The sequence below is a fragment of the Macaca thibetana genome, chromosome 6 (assembly GCF_024542745.1).
Source record: "Macaca thibetana thibetana isolate TM-01 chromosome 6, ASM2454274v1, whole genome shotgun sequence".
NCBI classification, from domain to species: domain Eukaryota; kingdom Metazoa; phylum Chordata; class Mammalia; order Primates; family Cercopithecidae; genus Macaca; species Macaca thibetana.
In genome coordinates this window covers 30,067,752-30,090,378 of record NC_065583.1, presented here as the reverse complement: position 1 = coordinate 30,090,378, position 22,627 = coordinate 30,067,752, and the positions used below count along the sequence as shown (strand labels likewise).

General features: G+C 46.2%; 1 protein-coding gene across 1 annotated transcript in view; it reads right to left on the bottom strand.

Annotated features, from left to right (window-relative positions):
- Nucleotides 1-22,627, bottom strand: part of FAT2 (FAT atypical cadherin 2) — an 88,722-nt gene that overhangs the window by 10,961 nt on the left and 55,134 nt on the right. The window contains exons 13-20 of the mRNA XM_050793611.1: nt 19,267-19,500; nt 16,524-16,907; nt 14,127-14,341; nt 12,935-13,072; nt 12,176-12,319; nt 10,699-10,896; nt 6,249-7,059; nt 2,620-2,765 (exon numbers count right to left, since the gene is read on the bottom strand). Of these exons, the coding sequence (XP_050649568.1) occupies nt 2,620-2,765; nt 6,249-7,059; nt 10,699-10,896; nt 12,176-12,319; nt 12,935-13,072; nt 14,127-14,341; nt 16,524-16,907; nt 19,267-19,500 (2,270 nt within the window). The remainder of the gene's footprint in view (nt 1-2,619; nt 2,766-6,248; nt 7,060-10,698; nt 10,897-12,175; nt 12,320-12,934; nt 13,073-14,126; nt 14,342-16,523; nt 16,908-19,266; nt 19,501-22,627) is intronic.

Sequence of the window (22,627 nt, the reverse complement as noted above, 5' to 3'; positions counted from 1 at the left end):
CCCACCATACACGGAAACCATTGGTGTCAGGGGATTCAATGATCTCTGTGTTGCCAAATCACTTCCCATCTTACTGGCCTCTCAGCAGCAGATCACCCAGCAGATCACTCCTTCCTTCTTGATACATATTCTTCACTTGGCATCCTGCGTACAATATTCCCTGGGTTTTCCTCCAGCATCACCAGTTACTCATGTTCAGTCTCCTTTGTTGAATCTCCTCTTCCCCCAGAGGTGCTAATGTTGGAGGGTCTCAAGGAGTAATCCTTGGCCTACTCTCTCTTCAATCTACACTGCGTGGTGATCTCCTCCCATCTCATGGCTTTCAGTACCATGTATGTGCTGGAGACTCCCAGATCTCCATCTCCAGCATAGACCCTTCACAACATCAGGCTTGTCTTTCTAGATCCACATGGAGGTCTAATGGGCGTCTGAAACTTACACATCCAAAATTGCACCCTGATCTCCCCTCCTGAAACCTTGTATCCACCCATGCCCTTTGCCAGACCTGCTGGCACAAACTCCATTCTTCCAGTTGCCCAGGCCAAAATCTCACCACTTGCCTTCTCTCCCACCCTTCATTCAATTCACTGGGAAATCCTATTAACTTTGCCTTCAAAATCTTTGCAGAATCTATCTTCTTTCTAGTTCCTTTGTCATCGCCCTGGTCTAAACCACCATCCTGTCTTACCCAAATTATTTCAATGGCCTCCCAACTGGGTCTCTCTGCTCCTATCTTTGTTTCTCTAAAGCTGATTCTCAACAAAGAAGCCTTGATGACGCTTTTAAAATAGATCATTGCAATTATCTACTCAAAACCTTCTAATGCCTCCATTGTGCTCAGAATAAAAGCCAAAGTACTTACAATGTCCTACAAGACCTTTATAGATGTGCCCCATCCCATTATGTCTCTGACCAACTCCTCTTCCTACTGTTCCCTTTACTCACTTCACTGGAGCCAGGTAGAACTCCAAGCCATTGCTTAAACATGCTAAGCATTCTCTTGCCAAAAGGCTTTTGCATTGCTATTCCCTCTACCTAGAATGTTGTCCCTTCCAGATGTCCATAGAGCTAACTTTCCCATCCTCTCCAAATTATTGCTCAATTATTATCTCAATGAAAGCTTCCCTGGCCACCTTATTTAAAATTGTAAAATTATAACTCTGGCTGGCGTGGTGTTTCATTCCTGTAATCCCAGCACTTTGGGAGGCCAAGGTGGGTGGATCCCTTGAGGCCAGGAGTTCGAGACTAGCCTGGCCAATGTAGTGAAACCTCGTCTCTGCTAAAGATACAAAAGAAAAAAACTAGTGAACGTTGTTGCGCACACCTACTAGTAGTAATCCCAGCTACTCCGGAGACTGAGACACCAGAAGCACCTGAACCCAGGAGGCAGAGGTTGCAGTGAGCCGAGATCATGCCACTGCCCTCCAGCCTGGGCGACAGCGTGAAACTCTGTCTCAATAAATAAATAAATACATAAATAAATAAATAAATAAATAAATAAATAAATAAAAATTGCAACTCTCCTCACCCCTGATGCCCCTCCAGTTTTTCCTTTTTGCTCATAATACTTATCAAATTTGAATGAATTCTATAATTTTCTGAGCTATTATTATGTTTATGTTTATTGTCAGTCTCTCCCCCATAGAATGAAAGCTTTAAAAGGGATTTCTGTCTTTTTCACTGATGAGACCCAAGCACCTAGAACAGTTCCTGTCACATAGTAGACGCTCAATAAATCTGTATTGAATGAATTAAAATCTAGTGGCCAAAGTTGGCTTTCTCTTTGTTGAAATGGTAGGCTGGGGCCGAGCACAGTGGTTCATTGGCTCATGCCTGTAATCCTAGCACTTTGGGATGCCGAGGAGGTGGATTACCTGAGGTCAGGAGTTCGAGATCAGCCTGGCCAACATGGCAAAACCCCATCTCTACTAAAAAAATACAAAAAACAGCCAGGCATGGTGGCATGTGCCTGTAATCCTCTACTTGGGAAGCTGAGGCAGGAGAATCGCTTGAACCTTGGAGGTGGAAGTTGCAGTGATCCGAAATCACACCACTGCACTCCAGTCTGGGCGACAGAGAGAGACTCTGTCTCAAAAAAAAAAAAAAAGAAAAAGAAATGGTAGATTGGCACATGTGATAGAGGTGTTAAAATCAGACAGGCAGACTGTGACCTTCTACGTGACATAATCCAAATAACTGAATGATTATGACAAAGGAAATTTATTTTTCTTCCATGTGATTCCATGTGACTTCATGCTGGGTTTATCATCTTGAACACCCCAGTGGTAGGCAATTCCCCCCTCCGTGGGAAACACTGGCCTATTAGCAAAAATGGTAACGTCACCAGGGCTAGGTGACCTCGTCCATCTCCATTTCTATCTTACCTCCCAGAGTAAGCAGCCCCATCGTGGTTGTCCTTGGACGTATATCTCCCGGTTGGGTGGCTGTGACCATCCAGGACAGGACAGTCATGTGGCCCAACAGTCACACCCAGAATCCCTGAAAACTGTGCAGGGATTTCTTTGGCAGAAATGGGCTTCCTGACATTCCTCATGTTGCACCTCCACCTCCTCAGCCTGGCACACCCACGTGAAATCTCTCAGGCTGGCAGTGCCTTACCTTCAGGGAGATGGATGCTGTTTCATTGGTGAATAGGAGAATGGCCTGTGGCTGCAGTGTTTTCAGATAGAAACGGATGTGCCAGTTCCGAGCCGCTGGGGCCCTGTACCGCACGTAGCTCTGACCACTGAACCTTGCAGCAGTACCTGAGAAAGCAACCAAAGCTGTCACCTCTACTTGAAGTGGTCCCCACTGTGCCCTTGGACTGACTTTGTCTTATTTAATCGTTGGGTGGCAGACAGAATCATTGCTCATATTTTATACGAAGAAACTAGGCTGGGTGTGGGGCGTGCCGTACCTTTCCAGTCTCACACACAGAGCCAGACAGGAGCCTTCACCCTACCTTTTGTTGGCTGCAGGGACCCCTGCCTTAGGTCCTAGCCTGGGTCAAGAAGTATGAACTTAAACCATTGAGAAAGCAAAAGTCATCCAGGTGTGGTGGCTCATGCCTATAATCCCAGCACTTTGGGAGGCTGCGGCGGAAGGATCACCAGAACCCAGAAGTTCGAGACCAGCCTGGGCAACGGAGCAAGACCTCATCTCTAAAAAATAAAATAAAAATAAAAATAGCCAGGCATGGTACCACGTGCCTGTAACTCCAATTACTTGGAATTACATCCTCTCAGCTGAGGCAGGAGTATCACTTGAGCCCAGGAAGTCAAGGCTGTAGTGAGCCATGATCTCGCCCCTGTATTCCAGCCTGGGTGACAGAGAGAGACCGTGTCTCTAATAATAATAATAATAATAGTAATTTTAAAAAGAAAGTAAAAATCAGGCCAGAAATGTAATGAATCAAGTGTGTGAAAATCAAAATTTTTATTCTACGTAGTTTCCATGTTATTTCTGGCATTGGGAATCTACATTGGGAATGTAGATTTTGCATGTGGGTGTGATTTTGGACCCACAAAGGTTTTTGCCTAAGGATATTTCCTTGTATCAGCAGGAGTTAATCATTTAGGAGGTCAAGAGCCACTCTTTGATAAAGAGAGGGGGGCAGTGATAGACTGTATGGCCAAAAGTTTTGTAAAGTCTGGCATCCTCCATCCTGCCTTAGCAATGGCTAACACACAGTTGCATAGTATGGAGTAAACTTGAGTTTCTTAAGCTTCTTTGACTGTGGGACACTCTTATGTGGACCACTCTTGGGAATAGCATTCTGTTGAACTCCCTTTGGGAAGCACTGCCTTCCTCAGATTTTTTAAAAATCCACCCTCCCCAGAAGTGAGTCCAGCTATTAAATTCCCAAAACCTCAGTGTAAATAAGCTTGTCAGTTGTCAGGGGAGAGGATGAGCGGTCCAGCCTCTAGATACCTAGCAAAGAGGAATTGTTGAAGAGAGAGAACAAAAGCCAAAAAAAGGAGAAGGAAGAACCAGAAAAGATGAGGCACAAGGGATTATAACATCCACAGATTCCGGCTGGACGCAGTGGCTCACACCTGTAATCCCAGAACTTTGGAAGGCCAAGATGGGGGATCACCTGAGGTCAGGAGTTCAAGACCAGCCTGGTCAACATGGTGAAACCCCGTCTCTACTAAAAATACAAAAATTACCCAGGCATGGTGGCACTCGCCTGTAATCCCAGCTACTCAGGAGGCTGAGGCAGGAGACTTGCTTGAACCCAGGAGGCGGAAGTTGCAGTGAGCCGAGATCACATCACTGCACTCCAGCCTGAATGACAGAGCGAGACTTCATCTCAAAAACAAAAACAAAAATCCAAAGAAGTCCGAAATTCCCTGACACTTGCAATTCCATTGTAGTAGGTACTTACTGGATGGGATATTGAAGACGATCTAGATCAGAAATTCCCACCCCTAGCTGGATATCAGGATCAGCTGGAGAATCTTTATGACACAGAATCCTAAGTTCTCCTCTCAGAGAGTCTGATTCAGTAGTTCTGGGTGGCATGTGGAAATATGTATTTTAAAAATCTTACCATCATGGGTGTAACTGGAAGGGGGCCCAAGGGAGGCTTCTGAGATGGTGGTCATATTCTTTCCTTGATCTGGGTGCTGGCTACACAGATATATTTGCTTTATAAAAATTATTTGAGGTGTGTACTTAGGATACATGAATTGGTTTCCTGTATGTTTTGTATTTCACTAAAATGTTAAAAAATAAAAAAAAACCTCTTTTCAACTGATTCTGGTGATCCTTGAGTTTATCTAGTATTTCTTCAACTTAAGCCCTTGCACCTGCTGCTTCAGAATTAAATGCCAATTCTAGGACTCACTCAGAACCTTCTAAATAAAAACCTCTGGAGGTGACACCCAGGAGCATGTCTCTTTAAAATCACGCTCTCCAGAAGACTTTGCAAAATCTTGAATTTTAGAACCCCTGCTGTCTGATGCCAGGTGGCTGAGACAGACCCTTCAGCCTTCTTGGCTTTCCCTGCAGCAGGCCCTGGGACAAGAAGAAGGAAATCCTTTCACTGACAGAGAGAAGCCAACCCAGCCTAAATTGAGTGGTCCCTGGACAAAGTCCACAAATCTTCTGAGAAATTATATCCCTAATGCCAGGCGGCTGGACCCATAAGGGGCAGGCCAGGCCAGGCCAGGCAGGAGCGCTGGTGAGCTGAAAGTCATGTCACTTTCCTTTAGCCAAGACTCCTGAGCTGCTCCCTTGGTCTTAATGCCAGGGGTGCTGGGTGAGTCTTGGAGTGCCTGAAGAGCTTAGTGAAGAGTTTAGGCTTTAGAGTGGGACACACAGATATTTGAATAACCAGGCCTTCACTGGAAGCTGTACAGTTTCAGGCAAACGAAATCTCATATCTCAGTTTCAACTGCAGATGGGGCTAACGTCCCTGCCTGGTAGGGCTGTGGTGCCAATTAGTTTAGGTGACATCTACACAGAGCGTGACGTACAGCAGGCTCCTTAGAGCAACAACTGCTACCACAGGAATGACAGTCACCATTGATCTGGGGCTTATTATGGGCCAGCCACGGGTTAAGTGCTTTTATAACTATTAGGTAACTTCAGCCCCCTACCCCAACCCAACTCCAGGAGGCAGATGTATTTATTTTCACTACTTTATAGATGGGAAACTAAAAAGCTCAGAGGGTTTTAACAACACACCCAAGGTTACACAGCTAGTGACTGATGGAGCTAGGGTTTGAACCTGAGCTGTCTGAGCTGCCTTGAGCTTACAACCACCAGACTATGGTAATAATAGTAGTAGTATTAGTAACTCACATGTATTGAGCACTTTCTATATGTCAGGCACTGTTCTAAGTAAGCACTTGATACATAGAACTGATATAATTCCTATAGCAGCCCAGCTCAAAGTCACAGAGAGGTTAATTTTCCTAAAGTCCCCTGGTTAGTAAGTGGTAGAGCTGGGATTTTAACCCATGAGGACTGAAGCCACAGCCTATGCTCTTAGCCATGATGTTAAACTGCATATTGTAGTCTTACTGTTATTTTCTAAATCTTGAAAGGGAGCTGAGAATTGGGTATTATTCCATAACTAGATTTTGTGAGGCCACTAACTGTCTTATGGTGATCAGTGGCCTTTGGGCTTATTAAAACTTCCCTGAACTCTCCCACAGAGCCTCAGTGGAATCTCCATGCTTGGAGTCAGGCGGGCTGAGCCCAGCAGTGCTGCTTATCCCTAGGGAAGACGCGGTACTTACCATTGCAGGAGCAGCTCCTGTGCAGGTGGTGCCGTGGGGTCAGGATGCTAAGCCTGGCGGTGCTATATGTTGGCCCAACCTTGGGGTCCAGATGCACTGTGTTATGGCAGATTTGACTCTGGCAGGTTGGCCCCTGGCAGGGCACCACGGGCATAGCTGACCGCATCTGAACCCCCACTGAATGCTCCATCTCCTTGGCTGAGTGAGTGATGATGGATGCCAGCTCCTGGAACTCGTAGAAGGTTCCAGAATGCCCCTCAAAGACCAGGAGCACGTCCACCCCATCCACGGCCTCTGCAGGCTGAAGGCTGGCCAAGTGAATGTTAGCCCGTTTGATGTCCAGCTTATGGCTGAGGAACCTCTGCAGGTTCCGCCAGTGGTCACTCACCAGCTCCTCGGGGGTGAGCTGGTAGAAGCCCATCCACATGGCCTGCTGCAGAGCCTCCCGCCCCGCATGCCACACGTACACGTGGACCCCAGCAGTCGTGGTGAAGGTCCCATCGCTGACTGTGACATTGAACGAGTAGCGGCCACGAGGCAGGCCCTGGGCGGCGATAATCTTGCCATCGGGCGCACCCACTGAGAAGTGCCTGCCCAGGGTCTCCTCTTCTGCCAGGCTATAGGTCAGCATGTCTTGGGGGTCTCGGTCTGTGGCATGGATCTTACCCACCATGCCACCCTGGAACTCCTCCTCCCCGACAGTGATGAAGATCTCCAGTGGGAGAGCAGAGGGTGCGTAGTGGCTCTGCTCTGTGACATGGACACGGACAGACGTCGAAGACGAGAGGGGAGGGATGCCACTGTCTGACGCCTGTGGGCAAAACAAACACTACTGTCACCCAACAGAACGGCAGTGCTTTCGGGCCTGACTGAGGCTGGGCCTCCCTGTGGAGCTACGTTTCTCTGCCCCACACCCAACTTGAGGGCTGGCTCAGTGCGTTGTCACATTTAGGAAAAAAAAAAAAAAAAATCTAACTCCAAAAACACTGACATGTAATAAAGATTTTCTGAAGGTTTTGTAGAGATTGAAGGAGGGAGTTACATCCTATACCATGCAGTAAAACAATGCAGTTTCCTCGTCTGACATCTCTCTGAGCCTCTTCCTAAATCTCTCCAGCCATAGACTTGGGCTAACTTCCTCATGAACTTTCTCATTCTGTCCCTGTCCTCAATTGCGCTGTCAGATGTCTCAGCGATTCTGATGCACCATGCACCCTTCTCAGCCTAAGAAAATTCTCCTTGGGATACCCTTTTGCTATGCGATTGGAGTGCGAGTCGGGATTTGTTCTTCTAGTCAGTCAACAAAGTCTCCTGCTGTGGCCAGGAGAAAAGAGATAATAAATAAGTTACCAAATAACTTGGATAAAGTACTGTGAAGGAAATAAACAGAGACCTAACTTGGATCAGGTAGAAGGGAAGGAGTCTCTGTGGAGTGACATTTGAGTCCTGAGGAATGAGAAGAAGAGGTGACACACAGAGGGAACAGCAAGTGTAAGGTCCTGGGGTAGGAATGCAGGCAGTATGTTCAACAGCACAGTCGGGGCCACTGGTGCTGGAGCAAGTGGTCAGGGAAGCAGGCCTGGCCTCACTGCTGGGCTGGCGCATGCAGGGTTGCAGTTTATGTCAGAACTGTGAAAAGCCGTGAGGGTGACAGGACCACACCTAAGTAGGGAAAAGAATGTAAATCATAAATGCATTTTCCTTTCATGTTTCACCACACATCCCTGCAACTTCCTGCCTGACTTAGAAAGGACAAGCTTGCCTTCCTCTCCTCAATAATGTTATCACTTCCTCAGCTGTCAACAAGGGTCTCCACAATTTTCCCTGTAGTGATATCTTGTTCACCTGCACTCCAACACTTTCAATGTACAAGAGAGTTGTAAGATTACACCTACTGCTGGAAGTCATGCAAACACTGAAGAGATATCAATAGCAACAACAACAATTAACTACTACTAATTATAATGTATAGCTAACATTAGTTACAACAATACTACTACTACTGATTATGTATAATACATAGCTAACATTAACTGAGTACAAACCATGTGCTAGTCATTATCATAGTTTATCTTTCTTATGAGATAGGTACTATCAAGTTACCCATCCTACAAAAAATATAACCGAGGCTCAAAGAGGTGAAGTAACTTGCCCAAGGTCACACAGCAGGTAAGGCCTGAGCAGAATCTAAATGCCTATCTGTGTCCATAGCCTGTGTTTTTCTTGGCTGGCCTCTGGTGCCTCCCAGTGCATGGAAGTGGAAATATGGGACAAATGCAATTGATGGTGATGATGCCAGTCGTTATCAAGCTCCTGTCTAGGCAGGGCATGTGCCTGGGTCTGAGAAAACAGAGGTCAGGAAGCCGTTCTCTGTCGTCTCTCCCTAGGCAATCACATCCATGCTCTTGACTTTAAGGGCCATCTACCTATCCTCTGAGCTGCCAACTCCAATTCCTAGCTACTCATTGGACACCTCCACTTGGACGTCTCACAAACAACTGGGAAATAATGTGCAAAACGGAGCTTCGGTTTAGCCCATAAACCTGTCCTGCCTTCCCGTCTGGGCCTTTCCAGTCTCATAAATGCACTACCACCCAAGTCTTCACAGGAGCCAGCAATTTAGAAATCATCCCTGAATCTTCTCTTTTCTTTCTATCCCCACATCCACTCCACCAACTCCTATCAATTTACATACAAAATCTGTCCCAGATCTGTCCACTTCCTGCATCTTCTCCATCACCCCTTGGTCTCAGTCCCACTATCTCCAGCTTGGATGACTTCTCATTTGTCTCCCTCACGCACTCTATAGAGCTTGAAAAATGAGCTTCCTGAGATACAAAAAGGATCCCTTTTCCATCTGAAACCCTTCAACCACCTCTCGTTGTACTTAGATTAGAATCTAAAAGTGTTACCAAGGCTTATACTTAGAAGATTGGCTGCCCTGGTTTGTCAAGGATGGTCTTGATTTTTACCTGTTGTAAATCAGCTATTACCAAGTATTATTTTTAGTGCCTGTTTTGGACTGTATGTTTGTGTCCCCTCAAAATTCATATGTTAAAATCTAATTCCCAGCGTAACCATATTTGGAGGTGGAGCCCTTGTATATGGGATTAGGGCCCTTATGAGGTGGGCCATGTGAGCATACAATGAGAAGCCAGCAGTCTGCCATCCAGAAGAGGGCGCTCACCAGAACCTGGCCATGCTGGCACCCCGATCTTGGACTTCCAGCCTCCAGAACCGTGGGAAATACATTTCTTTTAAGCCACCCAACCTGTGGTATTCTGTTGTAGCAGCCCAAATGGACTAAGTCAGTGCTTCTCTCACTCTCAAAAGCTCACAGTTTGGACCTCAGATAATACAGTCATCCAAGCTACAAGGCCCACACGATCTACCCAGCCTATCTCCTCAGCCTCATTCCCACCCCTGCTCATGATGTTCTGAGCACCTCAGGCCACTTCAGGCTCTTTCCCAACTCATGTTGCTCTTCCTGCCTGGAAGACTCTCCTGCCCACTTTTCACATGGTTGGCAGCTCCGCTCTCTGCTCAAATGTCACCTCCTGGGGGCAGCCTCCCTCTGAATGTGTGTCCCCCTGTCTTATGAGTCTCTCATCACTTTACTTCCTTATCATCATTTGTAAGGATGTTACTTCTTTCTTTATCTGTCTATTGTTTATCTCCATGATTACAATTGAAAGCCCCTGGAGATAGGAACCATTCCCTCCTTTCCCTCTGCTATGTTCCTAGCAGCTTGTAAAGGGCCTCGCATGTCATAGATGCTCAGTAAATACTTGTTGAGAGATGGACTGACTGACTGAAAGAATGAATACATCATTCCCAGCCCATAAGTTCACAGAATAGTAGGGTCCACTGGACTTGAGATTTAGGGAAGGGATTTGGGGAAAAAAAGTGAGGGAGAGATATCGGACCACCATCTTGGCCACTGTTCTTTAGCAGTTCCTATGCAACCCATAACAGCGCCACGAGAATCCCCTGCACATGTGCATACAATATCTGACTTGAACCCCAAGCCGGTTCTCTGAGGTAGGTTGTTTTAGCTCCTGAGGTTCAGAGAGCTGTTCTGGCTCAGCTCTAGGAGCTACAGTCAGAGGGTGTTTTGCCCAGGCACAGAGCAAGGATTAAGAATTTGGACTCTGGGGTCAGAGTGCTTGGGTTTGAAGCAACCCACCTTTGCCACTTATTACCAGTACTACTTTAAGCCAGTCACTTAAATCCTCTGTGTTCCTCAGTTTCCTCATCTGTAAAGTAGGGTGGTAACCATACCTGCCCTGAGTGTTGTGAGGCTTTAGTCCTGAGAAGCACCTAGCCCAGTGCCTGATGCATCCTAAGTGCTTTGTACATTTTTCCCCTAATGATAGAAGCACTGGTGGGGCTTTTGCCAGCATCTTTACTGTCCCCATGGTCACCATGAGAAGCCTAGCACAGCTCTCACCTGGATCTGAAGCTGATACCATTCCTGGGCCCTCCTGCTTAGGCCCTCAGCAGTCACCAGCCATCCATCCGGGGTCACTCGGAAGGCAGAGCCATCGTTCCCCTTGGTGATTTGAAATGAGTAGGGGGGGCCATTCTCTGGAGAGTCTGGGTCACTCAGGATCAGCTGCAGGACTTTGCTGCCAGTGGGGGAGTTCTCCTGAGACCAAGAGTGACAGGAAAGCAAAGAGCAGAATGAGTCCCAGTCCTTCGTTTTGCACCTGTCTGGGTCCATCATCTGGAATGAGTCCTCAGTACTCTGACTGCTTGTAGATGATGCCTGGACATCAAGCTGCTGCTCATTCATTCTGCCTGCCTTTGAGGTAGTTGTTGACTGTCCTGTCTCAACCAGGAGCTCCCCAAGGGCAGTGTTGGGTCTTAGAAACACAGCCCATTGGGGCAGGAAGGATCCTTAGACACCAAAGGTTAAACGCTTTATTCTGTAGAGAGATGACTTGCCCAACATCACACACTGCTGAATCATGTATTTAAATTAGTTATTACCTGGGTTACATAAGGGAATGTTGTGATTTGCAAAGCCAATTGAACACTTATAAATGATTTCTTCCTTAGAGGACCTGCATGCAATATGCATCTGATAAGCACGCTTAAAGATGACTAGGAATTTAATTAAGAAAAACCAGATTCCCTGAGTATCATTTTAGACTTTGTTGGATAGCATGGGAATTTAGTATACTGTAACACAATGGTTGCTAACTTTTTAGCTTCACAATATTATCTACAAACAGCATCTAATGGGCAGAAACTGATTATTGCCTATCCAACAGACATTCTCTGTTCCTTTCTTACAAAATCCTGCTTTTGTTCAGATGTGGACTGGCGATATTCTCAGAAAAGATATTTTTAGTCAGGTAACTTGTTATTTGCAGCCAAAGCATCCTAACCCATACCCATAATACATAAAACAGGTAAAAGTGGAACAGCCCTAGCTAATGCACAGTGGGACCTAGAACTCTGCCTTTTTATTCACTCCCTCACCTCCCTCACCACTTATGACCCTGAAAATTACTCATAGAATCCCAAGGCCCTCTCCAAATCCTATTTGCAAACCATTAGTAGGGAATAGCTTGGGTTCTGGAAACAAACAACAACAACAAAAACGGGGTTAAATCCCAAGTTTGCCACATTCTAGGCATGGCATGTTTTTATACCTCAATCTTCTAAATGCGTAAAATGGGTACTACCTACTTCAGGCTGTTAAGAGTCTCAAACGAGGTAATGGATATGAAAGTGCCTAACACAGTGCCTGATTCCTTTTATTTCCATAATGCCCTCCAGCAGTCTGTGTTGCCTTTGGGGACATCAGTGGCAAAGTCACAGCCATTGTTCATGTGGACTAATACCACTGAGGAGCATCTTCTGCTAGGATGGAAATGAAGGGAGGAAGGGCTCAGGGTGCCTTGGAAGCTCAAGCTTACCTGGACAGTGGTGCTGTAGTTGAGCTGGAAGAATCTCGGTGGGTTATCATTGACATCAGCCACTTGGATAGCGATGTCTGTGTCCTCATGCAGTGGAGGCTGCCCACTGTCTGTGGCTCGGAGCTTCAGGGAATAACTAGAGGCCTGTTGCAAAATGCCCAGTGCAGGTTAGCAATGAGGTAGTTGTCCCTCACTTCTGCCCCCTGAGTCATCACTAATATTTTCAGAAAAATAAGATGGAGACACTTTCCTATGTCCACCCCCACTGCCCACCCATAGCATTTTAGGGCTTAGGTTCTGGAGTCAGACAGAAATAGGTGTGATTCCCTACTCAATCATTTGCTACCAATGAGACCTTGGGAAAGTGAATGAATTTATGTGAGGATAATGTCAGGATGCACTTCCTTAAATTATTTTGAGGATCAAATGGCATAAATCCTTATAAAACATTTGGGAAAGTGTCTGGCATACAGTAGATGCTCATATAATGTGGCTATTTTATAATGATCTAACGATCCCTGCTCAATTGTGAGAAGCCACCTGAGCTCCTCTAGGGAAGGTTATGGGGTCACTCAGGCCCTCTCCTGCCCCTGGCCTCACAGTCCACAGAGGCCCCACAGAGAAAACAAGTGAGAGACATTCTGGGCAGGTCTGAGGAAGTTTCAGGATGGGGTCTTGACTGCGATTCATCTTCTGGACCGGCAGTGGGACTGTCTCTGCTCTGATGAGCTCAGGGTACGCCCCTCCCACACGACTCACCTGTTCCCAGTCCAGGGCCTTGGCCACCTGTAGCTCCCCCTTCTTGGGGTGAATGGTGAAGTGCCCAAGCTGGTTCCCTCCTACCAGGCTATAGGTAATGTCACTATTTAGGGGTCCATCTTCATCAGTCGCTGATACCTGCAGTGGGGGACGGGGATTGTGAAGGGAGGGACAGGAATCTTGACTCCTGGGAGTGTAGGGGGAAACGGATATGTCCCTGCCCCAATGACTGCCTTTGGGCTAGCAGTGCCGGGATCACAGTCATCCCTGCCGAAGTAATCTCTTCACTTACATCCTCGTGTGGACTTCAGCATGCCATGGTTTATTCATTCACTCACCATTCACTTTTGCTAATAGCATGCTAGGCCCTGTCCTAGAATGTGAGGAATGCGCTAAAATGAATATGCCTGCAGGAAGTTTAATGCCTAATTTTATGGGTAATTCTAATTTGGGGTAAAGTATGATTAGCCTTATGAGAGCACAGAGCACACAGTGATACATTACACTGGGGATATTAGGAAAGGATTCATGAAGCCCTGAAGGATCAGGAGGGCTTTTGGGGCTGGAGCAGGCATTCCAGGCAGAGGAAATACTGCGAGCCCAGAGTGTGGAAGTGCAGATGATGTTTGGGGGAAAGGTAGATATCCCTGTGTGGTTGGAGCATAGGATGTACCATAGTAGGGAGTGGAGGGAGAGACTGGAAGGTGGGATGAAGAGTGTGGGAGTGTGGGTGGACAGAATTGGGTTTCACTCCATTGAATGAGGGAGCTATTGCATATTTAAATGCAAAGAGGTATTATTTGATGTCCCCTCAGTCCCTGCTGTCATTGACAGCTGTCATTCCATGTCATCCGCTATGGCCAGGCCCTTCCCAGGCTTGGGAGCCTCTGGCAGTCCTCTGGGGTCTGTCTCTTTTCTCTCTTCTCCTAACAAACCTCACCTATCCCATGCCCCATTGCATCATCTCTGATCTTATCACATGGCTCTGAGACATTCTCTCAGGAGAGATAGTTTGGCCAAGTATGGTTTGGCCATACTCAAATCTCACATAAACTTCTGACAAGTCAGAGTCAAATCTACAGTGTGTTAACTTAATAAACTGATCCATGCTCATAGATGGCTGTGTGTAGGGGTGAGATAAGAACCCACCCCAGAGTTCGTCCCCACAAAGAGCAAGGTGGCAGATCCTTACCGTAAGGATGACGTCACCCACAAGGGCATTCTCTAAGACCCTTGTGCTATATGGATCTTGGGGGAATTGGGGCCGGTGTTCATTGACATCAGTGATGTTGACCACGACTGTGGTCACGTCACTGAGGGAAGAAGAGCTCTTCCGGCTGCACTCAATGGACAGGAAGTACTTGGGGCTTGTCTCAAAGTCCAGGCTCGCGTTGACATACAGGATCCCTGAAGAAGCAAGAGGTGACAGGAGGAATGAGGCAGTTGGGCCCTCAAAGGCACAGGACTGAGGGTCTGAGCCCAGCCCTAGGAGAGGCAGCTCAACAGGGTTAGGCAAGGCGAGTGTCCTCTGTCATCTCCCCATCCATCTCCCTTTGCTATCCCCTTGATTCTCTTCCCCATCATCTCTCTCATTTTCCTTATTATTATTCCAACAGCTGTATTTCTCTCACTTACTTCTGTAATATTTGATTTAAATCTCATTTAAATGTGTGATGCTAAATTTATCTCATTGAGACCTATAAGAACCCTGTGGGGGCAGGAACAATTATGATTCCCATTTTCTAGGTCAGTCCATTGACCTAGATGCTCTAATAGGCAAGTGACTTGTCCAACCTCACCCAACTAGTAAATGACAGACCTTAGGTCATAAAATGAGATTCATAATACTCAAAGTTGCCACCAAATTGTTAGGGCATAGGTTATTATTCTGAAAACTAGAAAAAAGAAATAAAAGAACAAGGATTTATCCTGCCTTTCCTGGCTAACCAAATAGTTAATGGTGGACATTCTGCTTTTTGTTTTATTTTATTTTTCTTTCAACAGCATCACTTGCCAATGAACATCTTTTTATAATTCAGTCAGAAAATAATGAGGAGTAATAGGATTAGAAAATCACCATTTTACAGCCCTTAATTAAAAGGTATATCTATCTAGGAAATGATCAGCAAAGGCTGCTAAAACCATTAGAAGAAAGGCTGATGAAGAAGTCTATAATGGACTTATATACCCAAATTATAACTATATATTTATATATAATGGATCAGGTTGACAACACCTGAACTTACCATCTATCTTAACACCAGGAAAAAAAAAAGCCAGTTAGCCCTTATGTCCCTCCAGACATGATACAAACAGCATAGCATTATCTGTGAATCACTGTCTTGACCAAACACTGTCAACTAAACCTGATCAAGGCCTTTCATCCAAATGTCATTCCTGGGAAATACAAGGACCCGAGGGATATGCTATATGACACTATAAGGAGCCAACCAATCCGAACGATGGAAAATTCTATCAGACACATGATTCAAATGTTTCATTAAATAAAGGGCAGGGGGAAATAAAGAGGAAGAAGAAAATGTTAGAGATTTAAGGACACTTAAAATCTTGCATATCAACCAAATACAATATGTAGACGTTTTGGGGATACTAACAAACCAACTTCAAAAAGACATTGATGAGAATCTGAAAAATGGCCTGGTGATATTAAGAAATTGTTATCTTTTAGGTGTGATAAGGTATTGTGGTTTCATTTAGAAAAAGACTTATTATTATACAGAGATACACACTGAAGTCCTTACAAATGAAATGACACTGTGTCTGGGATTGGATGGATGTGGGGGCCGAAGGGTAAAGAGGAAACCAGGCTGGCCTCTGCTGATGGTTACTGAAGCTGGGTGGTAGGAACATGGGGCTCATTGTACTATTCTATTTTTTTAATATGTTCAAAATCTCCATAGTAAATTTTTAAAAATATTGCTCAATGATAAGGCAGCTGTTTGGGGAGGCAGAGAGCACCATTCCAGGGGAGCCATGGGGAGGAATCTGCGTGAGACACAGGCTGACCTGGGTAGTCTCTGAGGCCCTTCGCTGAGTTTCTGTGAGCCTTAGATTCTTCTGTGGCTAGTAGGAAAGAGGAGAGAAAGTTTCCTAGTTCTTTCTGTCTTCATGAGAATAAGAGAAAATTAAGGGGTGCCAGGATGCTTGGAGCGGATGTGGGGATCCAGGAGGGAAGCAGGCAGCCTTGTCCAGGGTTGCTTAAGCCCCAGATTCCAGCAAGGGCTTCCTGCCTCTGCAGCCAAGGCTTTTCTGCCTCCTGCGCTGGGCCTGAGCTGAGACCATGAAGCCGCTAACTGTGGAAGGAGAGTTCATTGAGGGTCCTGGACACAGAGACCTGGCTGGGGACGTGGGAGGGTCCCCTTTAAGAGAGGCTCCCACAAAAGCTGGCCCCCCCAGGCGGAAGGAGGGACCTGGCACTCGGGGAGAAGCAGAAGAGAGTGGAGAAACGACCAGAGGAGGCCTGCTCTGGGAGGTGCAGCACAGGGCAGATACGCACACAGGGGAGGAACACAGCGCTCCCAGAAACCCTGTAGGCGATGCTTCCGGGCTCGATGGATCAGGCTCTCACCTGTGCGAGCATCCAGACGGAACCGGCCTTGCTCGTTCCCGCTGACCATACGGTAGCCGGTCTTCTCTGCGCCCGGGCGAGTGAGGGTGGCCAGCTGCAGCACCTCCGTGCCAGGTGGGGCGTCCTCGGGCACCTGCACGCTGTGCTCGGTGTTCAGAAACACGGGCAGGTAGTCTTCTAGGCCCACCACTGAGACCGTGACGGTGCCCAGTGTGGACAGCGATATTGGGGTGCCCAGGTCGGAGGCACGGACCGTGAGCTCCAGTGGTGCCTGGGGCCTGACCTGCAGCGGCTTTTCCAGGCGGATCACCCCTGTGGTGGCGTCGATGGAGAAGTGGCCTTCGGCTGAATCCGGCAGAGAGTAAACCACCTGGGCATTGGCACCTGGCAGGGAGACCAAGGGTGTGAGTCACACTGAGGGCGCCCCCTCTGGCTCTGCCCGCAGCAAACCCTGCAGCCACAGGAGGGGCTGAGGAGGGGGCTCCCATGCAGGCTGACAAGCTGGCTCGGGTATGTGAGGAGTTAGGATCTCTCCAGCAGGGGTCTTGACTGGGGCAGGGAGACCCAAGGCCTCACTAAAGGGTTTTTGGGGGAACCTAATCTGCAAATCTATCAAACTATCGGAAAATATTATGTGGGGATTAGGGTCTAATATCAGTTTATTAATGAAAAAGTGCAGATAAAACCACCCATAGAGAGTTCCTTGACTGAGATGGAACAGCTCTGTAGCTTGATTGTGGTGTTGGTTACAAGAATCTAAATGGAATAATATTGCATAGAACTAAGTGTGTGTGTACACACACACACACACACAAATGAGTTCATATAGAAACTGGTGAAATCTCAGTAACAAGGCTGTAGTCTAGTTACCAACAATGGACCAATGTCAATTTTCCAGTTTTGATATTATCCTGCTGCTATGTAAGATGCTCCCATTAGGGAAGCTGCATGTAGCGTGCACACAGTCCCCACCAGTCCTATTTTTGCAACTTCCTATGGAGTCTATAATTACATCAACATAAAAAGTTAAGAAAACACCCATGGAAGTTCTTAGTAAATCAAAACACACAGTGTTTCTCCAGCTTTGTCTCCAATTCTGTTATTTTCTTTGGTTAAGTACCAGATGAAGCAGTTGGCCATAGTGTATGAAAAACACCAACATTTAAGGCTCAGCTGTGAGGTCCTGCCCCAGTGAGATGAACACAGGCCCTCAGCCTAAGGGTCTCACATCTCCCACACACGTGGAACACACACTTCTCTGGTGGAATGGTGACAGGAGTTGCCTCTGAGAAGAGTTGAATTTATATCCATTAAATGCACATGCCATGCAACTTCCCCATATAGGCACTTATATGAAGAAACCATAATTTTTCTAGAGACAGAGAGATGCTGGTCAAGCCACACCTGGATTATTTAGTTGAAATATTTGGGTTGGAATAACCATTTTGGAAAGATTAATGGTAAATTGATATAAGGCCACTCTAGGAGCCATCTAGGAGATCTGTGTGATTGTAGAGGGCAGGACCAGGACTGACAGATGTCCCACTTGATAATGGCCTGAAGAACCATAGAAGGAAAGGGCTGCTTAGGACATAGGGAGCATCCTGTCCCTGGAGGTGTGTAAGCAGTGGCTAAGGGAGCACTCACAGAGCCCTGCAGCCATTAGATGGAGAGGTAGATAAGATGGCTTATAGGTCACTCCAGCTCTGATGTATTCCTGATCTCTCCTATCAAACCCATTCTGCATCTCAAGCAAGTCTATTCCACTTCCACTTGTTACCTCCAACACACATGCACACACACACACACAACACATACACACACATTTCCCAGGTCCAGCTACCCTGCCTTTCTGTTGACTGTTTGCCCTCTCTAGAACCCCTTCATCCCTCGAATATTTCACCTCCTTCAATGCCAAGCTAAAACTCACTTTCTCTAGGAAATCTTAATTTTACCCTGCTGGTGTCAAACAGAGCAGGGTGTTTTGATCCCACTTTTATCATCATCATTTTCCTGTGTTGACCTGGCTACTCTGATGCTGACAGCATTTTTTTTAACCCTACCTGCATTATAAAATTTGACTCAGGAAAATTGGACAGCTTTTATATATACATATATATATATCTCATATTAATGAGTTATATATATGTATGTATACACACACGTACGTATATACAATCAGAATAGAACACGCTGTGGTAGCAGAAGCTATAATTGGTACAATATGGAACAAATATGTTTGAATGAATGCAATTTACCTTGTAAATTTTAAAATAAAAAGAATTAACTCCAATGAAAATAGTGGCATCAGAGTTAAAATGTAAAATATTGAAAATGATTCAACTTCACTGTTTAGAAAATTATCAAGGAATGTAATGGGTTTACTGGGGTTGGTGCCCAAATTCCTTTCCAAATTAATCAGAATTGAAGAAGTCTGATTGGTATATTTCTGATTAAATGTTTGTACTTAAAAATGCCTTTGTGGTTAAATGACAGTATTGAAAAGTCCCCAGGTCTAAGTGGAAGGGGAGAAACAATAAGGCTGAAATACCTTTTTCCTGCTTCAAAACATTGCTAAAATCATTTGTCATATAGCACTTAGGTGTGCAGTTTGAGGATAAATACTTTTTACTTTTAAGTGTCCACAGACTCAACAAGGAGGCACAGCCCTTACCAGTCCTAGAGAGACACAAAGGGGACCCAGGAGATCATTGGAAATGGCCTCAATCCTTCTCAGACTCACCTTGGTCGGGATCCCGGGCAAATACTACAGCCACAGGGGTCTTCACTGTGGTGTTGTCAAAGACAGCCACAGTACAGTGGCTGGGGAAGAACCGTGGGGCATTGTCATTCACATCCTCCACATGGAGGGTGACGTCTGCCTGGCACGATCGGCCACCTCCATCCGTCGCCTTGGCAACAAGGTTGAACACATCCTTCCTTTCTCGGTCCAGGGCTGTGAGTGTGGTCAGCTCCCCTGGCCAGAGAAATGACAAAAGTTGAGCTTTCTCTGGGGAAATATTACCCAAGCATGTGCCCTCTAGATATCTACAGGAGACAAACGTGGCCACACAGAGTTTTGTTCGCAGCAAGCGGGGGTCAATACAGTCAGGAAAGCAGCTAAGCCTATATTCCCCCACACCCATTCACCTCCCTGATTCTCCCAAACGCACTTCATCACATTGCCAGTTTAAGATCATCACCAACAAGCTAAAAATAGGTATATTCTTAAAGGCCAATTAGGCAATTTCTAACAATATATAAAATGCATTTTTCCTTTGGTTCATAATTCCACTTCTAGGAATATATACATTCTAGAGAATAATCAACCCAACGATAAAAATCTATGTATAAGGATATTCTCTGCAGCACTGTTTATAATAGCAACATACTGAAATCATCCTATATGTCTTTCAAAAAGGGACTGGTTAAGTATATTATGATTTAGCCACACAGTAAAATACCATGTATGATGTTATATGTATCTTGGTTTTCATGCGTGGCTTCTGCCTATAACTCCCACAGCCCTTGTGACACAGTCTTTTGTTATAATGTTGGGTGTGTTAGGCCTCAGGAAGCACGATGTCTCCGACCTTCTCCTGCTCTCCTTTCATCTGCCCCAAGGCAAGACTCCCATCTTTCCCCCCTTTTCTGATTGTGGGTTTTAAGACTCTCCCCAGAGAGGGTCCTGCCTTATACCCTGGGGCAAATAATGCTGACATCATGAGGCTCCCATAACAACCCAAGAGGACTGGGTTCCGAGAGCTTCCACATAGCTGAACACATGGCAGTTCCTGGAGGGTGGTGCGCCCAGGGAGGACACGGGAGCCCCTTTCCTCATGTCTCACCCTACACCTCTCTTCACCTGTATCCTTTGCAATATCCTTTATAATAAACCGGTAAACACAAGTGTTTTTCTGAGTTCTGTGAGCTGTCCCAACAAATTAATCAAACCCAAAGAAGGAGTCTTGGGAGCCCCACCTTGAAGCCAGTTGGTCAGACATTCTGGAGGCCTGGACTTGCAACTGGTATCTGGGTAAGGGGGTACAGTCTTGTGGACAGAGCCCTCAACCCGTGGGATCTGACACTATCTCCAGGTAGATAGTGTCAGAATTGACTTAGAGGATGCGTGAGTGGTCTCTGCTGCTTGTTGTATGGGGAAAACCCACACACATTTGGCCACAGAATTCTTCTATGTTGATGATTGCTTTGGTGTGAGAGCAGAGGGAAAACCTGGTTTGAGAGAGGTTTTTCCAAAACACCATAAAACCAAAAATGGCCAGGTGCAGTGGCTCACGCCTGTAATCCCAGCACTTTGGGAGGCCGAGGTGGGCGGATCACGAGGTCAGGAGATCAAGACCATCCTGGCTAACAAGGTGAAACCGCATCTCTACTAAAAACACAAAAATTAGCCGGGCGTGGTGGTGGGTCCCTGTAGTCCCAGCTACTCAGGAGGCTGAGGCAGGAGAATGGCATGAACCCAGGAGGTGGAGCTTGCAGTGAGCCTAGAGTGCTCCACTGCACTCCAGCCTGGGCGACAGAGCGAGACTCCATCTCAAAAAAACAAAACAAAAAACAACCAAAAATGAATTATGATAGAGCTTTGAGATACAGCTGAGTGAAGAAAAGCAACTTACAAACAGTATTCTACTTTCATGAAGTAATTATATAGAGATTTTGGAGATGCATGGAAAACCAGTTGGATAGAATATATACCAAGAGTCCTTATCTGTGGAGGAAGGGGTTATCATGCAGACGTTCCAATTTCTGCATAATGCATACCTACATTACTTGAATTTTATACCATGAACATGTATTATTTCCATATTCAGAAAAAATGCCAGTTTTTTTTTTTTTTTAAGTCCTTACTGATCATCCTGCAAAGAGCAGCAGAGAGAGGTTAGGTAACCTGCCTGGGTCACTCTGCATGCCCCTGCTGGGTTTAGGAAGGACAACATTGTCCCCTATCTACCCAGACAGCTTCCTGTGACACCCCTCTCCCCTGCCACCTCCTGCTCAGGTATCTCCAAGTCATCCTTTGAGCTATTGGACCCAAGCCAAGTGTCAGCAGCTGGCCCTTGTGACCTAGGCCTTCTGTGCTGCCCATCCCCATACCCTCCCCTGCAGCAGCAGGGCAGGAATCCCTCCTAGGTGGGCTGGTCTTCTAAAGGAAGTCCACTCCACCAGACTCTCACAGCCCAACCTCTCCTGGCTACTCCTGGCCTACCCTGCAGGAATTTCTGCTTCTTATTCTGCTGTATCCCCTGGCTAGTAACAATGATAATGGCAACCACATCTACTGAGCCAGACCTGGGCTAGGCTTCCATATGGTTTCTCACTTGTGATCTTCACAACAATTCTATAAGACGTTATCCCCGGTTTGCAGCATAGATACCTTGAGATCATGTTCTTGGCCATGACACTCACCTGCCTAAATCCTCCAGTGGCTCTAAAGGTGGGATTTGGCCCTGCCCACCCTGGGGCCTCATTCTTTGTCCTCTCTCTTCCCTCTCTGGGCACCAGTTTCTGGCCTTCTCTCAGGTCCTCAGTGTGCGTACTATTTCCCCAAAGAAGGTCTTCGCATGAATTCTCCTGCCTTGAGTGCCCCTTCCCCCACTCTCTCACCCCTGGCTAACTCTTCTGTGTCTGCAAGGCTCACATAAAGTGGCATTTCCTCAGTGATGTTTTACTTAACCCCACTCCATAGCCCAAGTCAAGTTCTGTTGCCAGATATTCCCATAGCTAGCAAAAAGACAGAAAGATGAAAGAAAGAGAGAAGAAAGAAAGAGAGAGAGAGAGAGAAAGAAAAGAAAGAAAGAAAGAAAGAAAGAAAGAAAGAAAGAAAGAAAGAAAGAAAGAAAGAAAGAAAGAAAGAAAGAAAGAGGAAGGAAGGAAGGAAGAGAACAAGAAGGAAGGAAGGAAGCAGGGAGGGAGGAAGGGGAGAGAGAGAAAGAAAGAGGGAGAGAGAAAGAAAGAGAGAGAGAAAGAAAGAGAAAGAAAGAAAGAGGAAGGAAGGAAGAAAGGAAGGAAGGAAAAGGGAAAGGGAGAAAGGAAAAGGAAAAAAGGAAAGAAAAGGAGGGCAGAGGGGAGGGAAGGAAAGGAGA